At 39.6% G+C, this 13,437-nt stretch overlaps 1 protein-coding gene across 5 annotated transcripts in view; it reads left to right on the top strand.

Moving 5' to 3' along the window:
• Positions 1-13,437, top strand: part of STK39 (serine/threonine kinase 39) — a 269,704-nt gene that overhangs the window by 107,789 nt on the left and 148,478 nt on the right. For all 5 annotated transcript variants that reach the window (XM_037523465.1, XM_054699833.1, XM_054699830.1 and 2 more), the window contains exons 9-10: positions 2,681-2,729; positions 2,832-2,897. In XM_037523465.1, coding sequence (XP_037379362.1) covers positions 2,681-2,729; positions 2,832-2,897 — 115 coding nt within the window. The remainder of the gene's footprint in view (positions 1-2,680; positions 2,730-2,831; positions 2,898-13,437) is intronic.

Below are 13,437 nucleotides of genomic sequence, written 5' to 3'. Positions count from 1 at the left end.
AATTACAACTGTATCAGCTAGAGACAATGAGGATTTCAGCTCTAACTTTGGATTCCTTCATCGTTTTGTGGTTTTCTTCAGTTTCTTTTCACTTTTCAAAACTCAGTCTAGGTTATTTTATATGCCTCTTGGTTCTTTAAATTTGGTTTCATGTTGTGAGGTAGCAAACATGCTTGGTCCATTTTATGAGGGTTCTCTGTTTTCTCAGTAACCCTCTCCTCCCACCCAAATGCAATTTTGAAATGTTTGAATGTTCCCCTTATAGTCTTAACAGTACACGCTCTTATTTGCTAGTTTCTAAGTTGTTGGAGGTAGTATTTACGTCTGTCGTATTAACTGCCATATGCCTGTCACCTAGATAATGCCTAACAAATAGTAGATGCTTAATAAATATTTATTGAGAGAAGGGAAGGATGCATTTGGAGTAACTGGAGGCCAAAAACATTGTGATGTATATGCTAAAATAATAAACTGAAATCATGTAAAATAGTGGTATCAGTTCTAGTGTTTTGTTAATAAGGTACAACTGCTTGAACTTTAACCAGCTTGCCAAGGGAGATGACACACAAAATGATCTGCTTATTGTTCAGACCTTTTTTTAACTCAAAGCAATTAGTAATCATTGGCTGTTTATTGTAGGGAGTGTGGTGATTCGAGATTCTTTGCCGAGTACCTGTAACCAACATTCCGCTTGAAACTCAGGAGAAGGGTGATACAGTTTAAGTAGAAAAGTTCTTTGCACAGAAAGGCAGTTTACAACCCCTTTAGATTTAGACAGTTTGTATACTGAGCCACTTAATGACAGTTCCTAATTCTTTAATTTAATTTTTTTAAGATTGATTTATTTATGCATACTAGAACTGGGGCACAGGCCAGAGGCATGCGGGGGGCTGTGGGAGGATCCACCAGAGACAGAGTGGGTAACAGAACAGGCAGATTGACTGAAATACACTGCTGAGAGGAGCAATGGGTGAGTCAGAAGAGATCTGTGGCGCCTTATGGGTTGCTCCCTGCCCGGGGATCGAACTTGTGCTGCAGTGGCTGCGGATTGCTTCATAGATTGCGTCTTAACCCCTTGTGCCACAAGGGAGGCCCATCCTAATTCTTTTATATGTTCAAGTTTGGTCTGCAGAAGCTTTTTATGGAACTTGCTTATTCCAGAGCAGTGGCTTCTAATCTTTTCAAATACAAGGACTCCTTTTAAACTTACACACCCCTCAACATAATACTGCTTATCCATTTGGAAATCACAATATTTAGTATTACTTTCCTTACTTCTTCCCAGTTTTTTTACTAAGAAAAATTTAAAACATACAGAAAAGGTAAAAAAAAAAAGTAGTGTTACTTACTTCTATACCACTACCCAGATTCAACAATTCCAACCTTTTTCATATGTTCTGTATTATTTATCTACATTTTACTTGCTGAACAGATTGAAATAAGTAATAGGCTTAATACCTGGGCTTGCATTCCCTACTAAAAGACATGTTCCTACTTAACCACAATACTTTCCACACCAAAGAAAATGAACAGTAATTTCCTAAAATTGTCTAATACCTAGCATATCCCCCATATGTCTAAATTATCTCCAAATCTCTTTGGTAGTCTCTTCCACTTTATCTACAAATGCAGCAAGCAGGCAAGGGGTCACACTTGACCTTGGTTTGATGATTCTTTTAGTCTGTATTAATCCAGAACAGTTCCCTCACATCTCTCCCTTCCCTTTCTCTGACACTGAGTTTTTGAAGCGATCAGGCCAGTTGCCTTGTTGACTGTCCTATGCTCTCTAAATGTATCTGATTCTTCCTGCATGATCTTTTTTTTTTTTTCTTTAGAAGGAACTATTGATGAAGGAAGCTATTCTTAATGGAAGAATGCCCAGATAGTAAACGGAAGGAGTACTAGAAGTATGAGTCAGTGTTCTGTCACCTCCTAGGAAATAATTACTTAAGACAAAGATGCTACCACCATTAGAAGAAAGGTTTTTGGCAGCAGGACATTCACCCAATGCCAAATGCTGGATTCAACTTAGTCAAGCCTTCAAACCTACCTTTCAGTTTATATGGGAAACATGAGAGAGAAACAAGTAAAAAGACACTGAGGGAAAAAACACCCATCCAGTAAAGCTTTGAAATGAAAATGCAGGCTTTTAATCACCATCACATTTCCCTCCCCCAGCAATAGTTGTCCACACACACTTGAGACAAGGTTACTCTGTGGGCAGACACAGCTTGTCCACCTGATGTGTAGATTCCTTTAGAAACTGCCACTCGTGGGGAGTCATAGAGCACTGGAGACGATAGTTTCTCTGACAGGGTCATATTGCAGCTTTTATGGCTTCCTAATAAATATAGGAATTTAGCTCACAGACATGTCAGTCTGCCACCTTTTAGAAACACTGAATTCACTTAGTGAAGTGTAAGGATGAAGGATGGAAAATTGATCATGCCCCAAATATTTAACCTACAGGAGTTTATGTGTTTTGCAGTAGAGGTGTTTGGAAAGAACTGGAAAATTGGCACTGTTTTATTTGGTGCCAGTTTATGATTAATTTAGTTTCTGGTCTTACTATTCCTAAAACTGGTCTTCCAGAAATAATCTAGGGTTACGTTGTTTCATCAAGGCGGTGTATTTATTGAGTGGTCATTGTTTCAACTCTAATTTATTATTGATCTTTCAGGCCCACAGCAGCAGAACTTTTAAAATGCAAATTCTTCCAGAAAGCCAAGGTAACATGCTTAAAAACCCAAGTAAATCTGCTATTTTGAAATCACTATGAATTTCTATGTATTGTATCTGATGTTAAACTGTTGGGAATATTTGTTTTGCAGAACAGAGAATACCTGATTGAGAAGCTGCTTACAAGAACACCAGACATAGCCCAAAGAGCCAAAAAGGTAAGCACATTAGTCTTCTTGGCCCAGTAGGAGCTGTGCCCCCACCCAGAGAAATGAAATGCATAAAAAAAAGAGGAGAAAGATTTCCACACAATCTGGGATATCTTATTTAGAGCTTATCTGCTTAGTGATTTCTCAGATAACTGCATTTTGCCTTTTGGTTATCTCAGCTTCCTGTTATGTGTTTGGGTGTGAAACTCAAATGAGTTCCTTTCTGCAGTTTATCAGCTTTGCTTCAGGAGGCCATAGAGGAGGGGATTGTGAGGAGGTTTAAATATTGGACAGGTAAAAAATATCCTTGACTATCTTTCCTTTGGATTTTACAGATGAGGCGCCGTCATTTTTAAGCAGTTTCAAATCTTGTAGAATATAGGTTCTTTCCTCAAACAACAAGAAAAAAACACGGTCCCTTTTATAGGCTACCTTATGTTAACTGAATTATATTAATGATTACCTGAAAAACTATCCACTTAGGTTTTAGATGTGTAAAATGGTGGTACGTGTGAATATGTTCGTTTATGTATTTATTCTGAATTTTATCTGTTTGTAATTACAGATTTTATTATGGTATGAAACCTAATAAATCTAACCTCTGGTTGGGTTAGCTTGGTTTTAAAATTGTATTAAAATTATTTACTCACAGATTTGGAGAGGACGGTCCCATTTTTTCTTTTTACAGTTAATAGTTGTAGGGAAAGCTGATATGAATCTGAGTTATCTGCCCTGTAAATAAATAGGCACTAGAGATTGCATCTCATCATGCCAGGTTTTAAGTAACCCTGAATGTTAACTTCCAGGCATTGACTTTTCTAAAACATTCTATATGAAATACATTTAGCGAATGTATTTCTTCAAGAAGTGACCCACTCTGTACTGTTGTATAGAGCAGGAGTGCCTATCCTAGACTGGGATTCTGTGGAGTGAGCTGTGCTTGGGGTGAGGCCTGGCTGGGGCTGGGGGGTTGTTGTGTGGACTGCAGAGACCCAAGCTGGGCTGGTCTTTTGGTGTCTGTCTGAGGGAAGGGGAGAGCTTGGCAGATGGTCCTTCCGAGCAGCCCAACTCAAGGGCAGTACAGAGAAGCTACAGCTTCCATTTGAGGTAACAGATCCTTGAAGTGCCCTCCCAGAGCTTGAAGCTCCCTAGGGAAAGCTAAAGAAGGTGCCTGGAGAGATTCCCTGGGGGTGTTGGAGTCTGGCATGGGGCCTTTTGATCAGATCCCTAAAATGTCAGCCAGAGTTGAAAAAGGTTCTTAGAAAGCCATTAACTTATATAGAATGTGTCCCCAAAGGACTTTTTTTTTTTTTTTTTTTGGGTCTCTGCTTTTTTTGGTAAAAGTTTTGTGTGATCTCATCCTGAAGCTGTTCCATGAGAGGGGCTTTTGAAGGCCTGTTCTCTCTCCAGAGAGTTAACTTCACACCTCCAACTTCTTGTTTAAATGGCTGACCAGTGGGGTGTTTCTAAAAGCTTTGCTTTCCCCCGCAAACCTAATTTTGCTGTGCTGTGTATTTCTTTCTAAGTCACCCAACCTCAGAACACTGGGATTATTATTCTATCTGGAACCTCCTCACCTACACCCCCCCCCCCCCCCCCCCCCCCCGCCTTCCTCATCTATTCACTTTCCAAGTCTTTCCATATTTCTTTCTGCAGCATTGCTTGGGACATTACCCTCCTGCTTTTCACTGGACAGTTGTAGTAGATTTTTGAATGTTCTCCCTCTACTCCTCCTTTCTATTCTTTTGACACTATTGAAAAATTAACTTTCTGATCATGTCATTTAGTTGTTCAAAAATAGTTTCTAAATTAAACAAAAATAACCACAGAGCAAATAAATTAGAAAAAAGATTTTATCAAGTAAAGGTCAAAACTTAGTCTTGAGTTCATGGCATTATTGTAACTTCAAGTTTTATATTCTAAATTCCAGCTAATCTCTTGCTATCTAATCCATACTCTCCTGTGAGGCTTCCATAAATTTATGAAAATCAACAATCTCTTCAGGCTGTGACTTTATTTCCTTTCTTTGAAAATATAATTATTTATTACATGTTAGTATGTGATGCCTTGCAAATCCCATTTTGCATGTATCTCAAACCATAAGTGGCTAGAGCTTTGGGAGATGTGATTTTCCAAGCATTTCTTCTGCCATTTAGTTGCACTTTGATTTTGGACTTAAACCTCAGGGCCTGTTTTGTTACCCTCCCCTATAAATGGAAAATGGCCACACATCTCAGAGTCACACAGAGGAGCAGAAGGAAGAATATAAATGAGTTCTTTCAACATCTTATGGAAAAGAGAGTTGGCCCATTGTAATATTATCCTGGCTCTTTAACATCATTGAGTTGACTTTTCCTGTCATGTTTTTCATTTTAAATCGCCCTTTGGTTATCAGCCACTCTCCACTCTGGGTCTGTGGATTTTGTGGCAAGTACACTGACCAAAACAGCACTGATTTAGGTGCATATCTTGTTCACAGAAAGTACCTACAAACTTTTGCTGATGGAAAGAGCACATGTGCTGGGTTGTACCAGGGAAAGGCCACTTAAAACTCTTACTTTTACTTATGTGAAGCTCTGCAGTGCTTGCCTTGGGCTGGATCCTGGAATTCTCCTGTGAGTAGGAGAAAATCCTTCCCTCCCAGGAGCTCTCCATATTGGTGACAACTATGTTGCTTCTGATTTGAAACTAATCATGTTATCTAGGCCACAGAGTAGTCAGGTTATTTTAATCGCCATGTGCATTGAAAGTCTTTGCTGGAGGATGTCTTCATGTATTGTAGATTCTTCTAGTGTTTAGGTCACTTTTATGTAAAAGTTGGTACAGGGGAGTCTATAGCCTTATTCATGTTAATTGTTTTGGGAATGATCTGTAGGGACTTCTGCTTCCATTTGCTCAGGGGTCTCCTACTTGATTGTGCTCTAGTCTTCCTGCTGTAGATTTGTTTCTCAGAGCCTCCTTGTTGATGTTGGCCCTTTGGATTTTGTCTCCTCAGTTAGCTGTTTTTAAGCTATTTCCAGATAGTCCATCGATATATGAGTGTTTCCATGACAACTGGGCCTGTTGGCAAAACTCTGGAGACTTAGATAAACATGGACACAACCAACCGTGTTGATTTATTTATTTATTTTGAAGATTTATCCATTTATACATACAAGAGCTGGGGTACAAGCCAGAGATGCCGGGGGTGAGAGATGAGGTGGGGGAGGTAAGAGAATTCACCAGAGACAGAGTGGGGAGGAGAACAGGCAAACTGACTGAAACACACTGCTGAGGGGAGCAGCAGGCAAGACAGGAGAGGCCTGCTATGCCATGTGGGTTTCTCTCTGGCTGGCTGGGGGATTGAACTCGTGCTGCAGAGGCTGCGGATTGCTTTATAGTGCGGTGCTTAACCCCCTGCGCCACCAGGGAGGCCCAAAGCAAAGATATTTTTAATACATTTTCTTTACCATGAATAATTCTCATATTTAAGAGAGGGTGGGGGCTGGTATTGTATCTGCTCTCAGGGAGTCCCAGGTGCTCACCAGCACTGTCCTTTGGTGTAAGAGAAGCAGAGACCGATCACATTCATGTTTGGCCGTAACGGAAAACATTGGTCGGAAGCCACAGAATTCCATGAAGTTATGTAGTCTTGTCTTCCTATAAATTTACTCTTCTAATCAGGAAAAAAATATTAAAATACTGAAACAGAAAGGTGTGGTTTCCTTGGTGATATAGTGATATAGATGGTTTTTGTAGTGCAGTGGTTAAGAATGCCTTGATGAGAATGCCTCTTTTTCATGTGACTTCCTAGGGCCTATTTCCTGCAATCCTGTGGGGTTTGACAGTTTGTGTGGTGGCTCTCTGCTGCCTGGATTCACTGGGTAGAGAAGGGCGCATGTCACTCTGTTAAAATTGAACACAATGGAATACTATTCAGCAATCAAAAAGATAAATTATTGCCATTTGCAGCGACATGGACGGAGCTAAAAGAAATTATGCTCAGTGAAATAAGTCAGAAGGAAAAAAAAAAAAAAACACCAGATGGTTCACTTATAGGAGGAATATAGGGGAGCTAAATAAGGCATCAGGGAAAAAAATAGTAACAATAAAAAACACAATGCAACAAAACAAAAAAAATTGAATGCAATGCTTAGGACAGAGCGCATCTTCTGTAGGAACATCTAAGCATCAGAGTTGGCTGATGCCTGAGCTTTAAGTTGGCAAAATGAACCTTGAGTCACCACATTCACACTTATATGCACACATTTTCTGTGGCTAAAACTCATCGGTGGCAGGTTGGGGGCTCAGGGTTAGGAGCTACAGAGATGTCTAAATGGCAAGCGCTCAGCCAGTAAGCATATTGGTTAGAGGAGGTATGAGGTGAGGAATGTTTTGTTTGTTTGTTTTTATTGTGGTTGTCTGTTTAAATGGGAAGAAGACTCGTTGGAGAATTTCTGTTTGAATTTTCTCAATTGTGAATTTGACAAGTTAGAAATTGTTAGTCATTATCAGGAGGTGGGCAGTGATATTGTATCACAGCTACATTTGGTGTGGCCACTGCACATTGGGAAGACTGGAACGGTATGAGTTCTGGCCTTTCTTACATCAGGCTGTATGATTGGTTAAGGACCCAAATCTGTTCCCAGTTGATCTTCCTATGTACTCAGAAATCAATGGGTAGGACTATTATAGCTCACATTTATTTTATACTTGATGTGTTAATGTGTCCTGTTTTCATTTTTTATTTTGAAATAACTTTCAATGTAAAAAAGTTGCCCAAAAAATAGTGCAAAGAATTTCTGTGTATAATTTCTGTTTTTTGAATCATTTCAGGGTAGGTGATGGTGCTCTTTATATTTAAAGATAAAGGTGTAACTTGGGGGTTTCTTTATTGCAAAAGCAGTTCTTGATAGGAGGGCTACATTATCATCATATTCAGTATATTAAATATTAAAATATAGACTGAATGTACTTCTTGTACTGGCTCCTTGGTCTGTTTTTAGAAAACCTGGCTTTCTTGTATGATTGTATATTTACAGGTTATTAATGATAGCATTTTCCTATGATTTATGGACAATCTTATGCAATCTTATGGACAAGAAGCACATTGCTAGTGTGTGATGTTCAGAGTTAGGTAGGAAGTGGGAAGGGTGCAGCTCCAGCCTCTCTCTCTAGTCTGGGAGTAGCAACAGCTGGACCAGTGACCTTCACCAGGTGAGCGGCCTAAACTCTCTGGCCTAATCTGTCCAATAGAGCCAAGGACATTTAAGTTGAGTTGCCGGGAGGATGGGCGATGAGCTGCATGGTATGTCTGGTGCTCTTTTTGACACCATGCTCAGTCAACTGTGGCTGCCATGACTCTCATGTAAATAAGAGCATGATTGCCCTGTTTCCAGAAGATGAGCATTTTAGAAGGATGTAGTGAAATAGGATGTGAGAAAAGCATCCTGGTAGTGAGGTGGGTGGGGGTGGGGGGTGTTGTTCTCTATTGCTGTTGCTTGGGTGGGATAGTGAAGAAGCCTGGGGAAGCCTATAAAAAGAAGGAACAGGATTGCAATTGTTATTTCATTGCTGCTGCCATTGATCTGTCTTCATGTATTCTTTTCTGCCCCATCAAGGCGCTGCAGTGGCCACGAGCCAGGGCTTTCCCTCACTGCAGCAAACCCTCTCTACTATGAGAAGTGCAGGGTGTGTGTTTGTGGAGACCTAAGAATAGTAAGAATTAAATACACACATAGCTGATATTCTTTTACAACTTTTAGATCCCTTTCCTATATGCTTTATTTATTCTGACCAGCTGTGCTGGAAGATAGGCGGGGCAGGTGTTAGTATACTTCAGGGATGAAAGTATGAATGCTGAAATGACTTGCCTAAAGTCTCATGGCTAATAAAAGGCAATCTTGTTTCTGATTCCATGTTCTTTCCACTAAATCATACCTCAGAAGGAAGAAGGGAGAGGATAGGAAGGAGATGTAGATGGAGAAGGTAAACAGAGGTACATGGCATAAGTAGCAGTGGGGGTACATTTGTCCTTCCTGGAACATTTTGTCTGCCATTTAACACACATAGGGGCTGTCCACACCTTTCGTGGTGACTATGAGATGCTAAAGTGTCAGTGTAGGAATGTGGGGAGTTTATCAGAGTTCTGGCAGATGTGGGGAAGAGTAGGGTATAAAAGGGCTCTGGAGATTTTGAAGGGAAGAGATGGAGGGTGAGAGTTTGGTAGCATCAATAGCTTTTAAAACCCATCAGAAACTCAGTCTCACTTATAAAATGGGAAAAGTATTAATAGCTGCTTTTGAGGACTAAATTAGGTCACGTATAGGATGTATATAGCACAGTAGTTGGCACAAAATAATTAAGGCACAAGTTATTATCACAAATACAGTACATTTTATTTAATAATCACATAAATTACATTATTGGTTTTGTTATTATAATGGGATTTTATTGTTTTTGTAACATATTTTATTAGTGCTGCTGCTCTTCCCATTTCTGCTGGTGCTCTCATAACTGCTACCATTGTAACCACCACTTTGAGGTATAGGCACTGAGGTATGGACGGATGAAGGGCCCTGTCCAGGCAGAGGGGTGCAAACACATGGACATAAAATGTATCCTACAGGGGTGGGAAAGGTCTGGAGCTGTGAGATAGGGGATGTAGGGAGAGAAGACAAAAGAAAACTCATACTTACTGTGCACCTTCAAGTACAATGCTAGATAGCTGGCTCCTGCCGATCTCATTTACTTCACACCCTTATAACATACAGTGAAATCCTGAGTAACCCAACTGAGGGTTAGATATATTAAATTAATAAGACTGATTTTAAAACAGCTCTAAATATTTTGAAGTATGACCAGAAAATAGCAGCCAGAACCATAAATATCTCCTGATCAGGAGTCTTCCATTTGCAGACCTGAAATTTGAGACCTAGGGAGATGGTCTTGACCAAGGTCATGTCCTCATGTCCTCGTAGTGGCAGTCTGAAGCCAGTTTTCCAGTTTGCTGTCATTTAATGTCTTCTTTTAGTTGACGAAGGAAGAAAATAACTCTGCACTTGTGAAAAGTTGTGCTTTCAAGAATCTTATTTTTAATTTATAAGCTATTGAAGGGTATATGCTATCAACAAAACTGGAGTGATTTCAACTGCTTGACCTATGCAGTTTAGCTTTTGTTCCAAGTCTTCCCAGTAGAGGGCAACAGTGAGTTTAGTTCGGTGCTGTTTTAGAATGTGAACTGAGCAAAAGAATTTTGCTTTGTGGAAGGATTCAGATTTGGAACAGAAGGATTGAAGGTATATTAGGTTTGTCCGAAGATCTTAGGAAGGATTTTTTTTTTTTACTGGGCTGGGGGTTGAAAGGTAATGGTAAAGTACTTTAAATTGTTACTCCTTTCATTTTAAATTATATATTTCAATTATCAAATCAAAATAAACACGTTTTTATTTTACATAATTCATGTGAAAAAACAAAAATCTCAAGTTTGAAGACAGGATTTTATGAAGAAATTAATAGTTATGGGTGATGGCAGGCCATTTTCAGAAAGTTCTTTGCTTTTTGTAGTTCTCCTGAGAGCTGAGTAAATAAAAAGGAGGCAGTGTATGAGGTCTATGAAAGAGAAGTGAACTGACTTCTATCATGACATATGTAATGAATTTAATATAAAATTCTCCTAATGATTCAGGCGGGCCTGAAGATACCACAAAGCCTGCTCTCATACTGCTTTGTTTTTGTTTTCCTCATAACCTTATGTATTGGTAGCATATCTTAGGAGGGACTCAAACATACTCAAAGCAAGAGGACTCCGCTGGTTGAGAATGTTATTTTTTCCTGTTGTAGAGCTGAGAGAACGGTTGGCCAGTTAATGTTCAAGTTATTGGTTTAACTGGGACAGATATTCCCAGATTATAATGTAATTGATGTTTTCATTAATTTTTAATTGTTTTTTTTAAAAAAGCATTGCCTTCAGTCAGTTTAGTTCATTTGGGTGGAAAAGTGCTTTTGGTCACTAGGGGGTGCTATCAGAATAGTTCATTTATTTTAAGAGTTTGTAGTCAGAATCGCTTACTAGTGTATAAAAACCCTAGCCCTCATATGTTTCTTCCTTTTGCACTTTGCCTGTTGTAAGCAACTTGACTGGTGTTTGTGCTGGGGGTGAATTAGCAGAAAGAACAAGATTACTTTCAATTCAGTTGGTGAACTGAGTTAAAAAATGCATTTATTCTTGGTAAATGCCCTCTTTCTGGTGGCATTTGACTTGGAAATGAAACGATCCGCTCTAGAAATAGTGATTTGCCAATCCTGGCAGCCCCATGTAAGGGGAATGTCTATATTTTTAGATTGAGGTAGCTTTTAAAGATGCCGTTTGCTTACGAGAACTTTAAATCTTCACAGATCATAGGGATCCACTTTTGCACATTTAAAAATAATAAAATACTTTCTCAAAAATTCTGTTTGCATTATTTTCATTTGTAGAGAACTGATTGTTTTCTTACTGGAAATGAATAGGCAAAATCAATGACCTTAGTTAACATCCATTTAGGTTTTTGAGATCTGAGTGTTTACGTGCATTATGTACCTCCTTTTTGCTTTTGGGAAGTTTGCTAACTTTCCCCAGAGCGCATTTCCGGGAACACGGTGTGCACGTGTGCACGTGCGGAGAGCCGGCGGAGTGTCTGCGCATGTGCACTGCTCACGGCGCGCACTGATGACGACAAGGTACCAACTGCCACGAGGCGGTTTGCGTCCACTCACCTTCCCACCTCACTCCAGTACTAGCCATACCAGCTCTTTAAAGTAGACAAGCGGCAAGAGTGGAAAGGACTTTGGCGAACGTTGCAGAAAAACTAGTAAGATAACAGAAAAGTTTTTAATCTTGTTGATACTCGAATATGACTGCTCCTGCTCCCTGGTTTGACGTCTTCAGTGGCTTCTTGTCGAGCACAGGCTAAGCTCCAAGTTCCCGCCTCTTAACAGACAGAGGAGGCCACGTCACTTGTCTGGGTTCCCCAAGACCTGTGTTTGGGCCACCTCTCCTGCCTTTAGTTCAGCCACTCGCCTCACCCCTGAGACAACCTGACAGAATTCCTGGTTTTACTTTTCTTATCAATGTTACTCTTGAAACCCCACATAGGCTTTCCAGGAAGCAGCAGGCAGGTACTGCCCCTCAGTTTGGAGGGCCTCGTCTGAACGTGCAGGTCTCCAAGTCCAGCACCTATTCTGTAAAAACGCTCTCATACCATCTCTTCCCTCACCGCCCCAGAATTCACCTGTCTTTTATATGTATTGCTTCTGTACCTTGGGTATTATTCCCTTGATGCATTTGGAATAATTGGTAGCTTGTTTCCTCACCTTTTGCCTTCTGTACCAGACTGTGAGCAATTTGGGTACAGGAATGGTATCATATTATTCTTTTTGTGCCCAGTGCCAGCACAGTGTCTTGGTCAATCAATAGTGTTTCTGGAATTGAAGTTTAGCAAGCAAGAATGAGAAGGAATGATGATAGCTTTTATGGGAGTTGCTATGAGGGCATAAGAGGAGGCAAAGCAAATCTGCCTTTACTTTTAAAGGAGATTATTGACATGTTTTTCAGTTGGTGGTATATTCTGATATTTCATGTCTACGTTCAGGGTTTCTCTGATTTCTTCTGCTCTTAGGTAATCCTTTGTTATCGCCAACTTGCACAGTGTCTTGGGTGAGCCAATTTACTTGATTCACTTTTACCACCTTAATATAGAATGTGGTTAGAATGATTAAATTTTAGTGCATTATTTACTTTGGCTTATTTGACAGCAAAAATTTAGGCTCTATTTCTAAACATATTGCACATTGTTATTTTCTTTGCCCAGCCAGAGTATATATATCAACTTTCCTATTACTTGAGGCCACATTTAATTAGAAACATATTCCAACAGTAGATTTAGATTATTTTCTAACTCTGGATTACCTGCCACTTATCCCTCTTCTAGGGAAATAATTTAAACTTAACTCTTTATATCATGATGCTATAAATCTTTAAAAGGTATTTGACATTTTGGAGACGAGAAGGTGAAGGAGATTGAAAGTAATGGAACTTTGGGAGAGATTAGACTGCACCTTGTACCAGAAGCTAATCAATAGAGTCTGTTATTGAGGTCCCCGTTAGAGGTCCTGAACTCTTAAGGGTCATTAAAAGTAGCTGGGAGAGAGCGTTGGTGGTGAGAAGTATGGGGAGTCCAGGCTGTTCTTGATAAGGAATTAATGGTTCCTTTCCTGACCTCTTAAACTGTGGTCATTCACGAAAAGTATGACCAGCAGAGGGCATGGTACACATACTAAAAAATTCAGGGAAGGGGGAAGGACCCAGATTATTTTATGTTAATTAAATTTGATTGACATTATTGAGATGCATGCTTCTATTGTTTTAAACAAACAAACAAAAAAAAAACCCCAGAAATGTTTTTCCAGTTTCTTTTTACTTTGAAAATTGAGTGGTTTCAAAATAAATTAGAATTCAAGAGGCCCAGTGCACTTCGTACTTTGATATAGGGTTTTCTGAGCTTCACACTAAATTACTTCTCAGAAATTC

This window comes from Talpa occidentalis, unplaced genomic scaffold (assembly GCF_014898055.3).
Source record: "Talpa occidentalis isolate TD23 unplaced genomic scaffold, MPIMG_talOcc4v2.1 talOcc4.3, whole genome shotgun sequence".
Classification (NCBI taxonomy): domain Eukaryota; kingdom Metazoa; phylum Chordata; class Mammalia; order Eulipotyphla; family Talpidae; genus Talpa; species Talpa occidentalis.
This window is presented reverse-complemented; position numbering and strand designations above follow the sequence as displayed.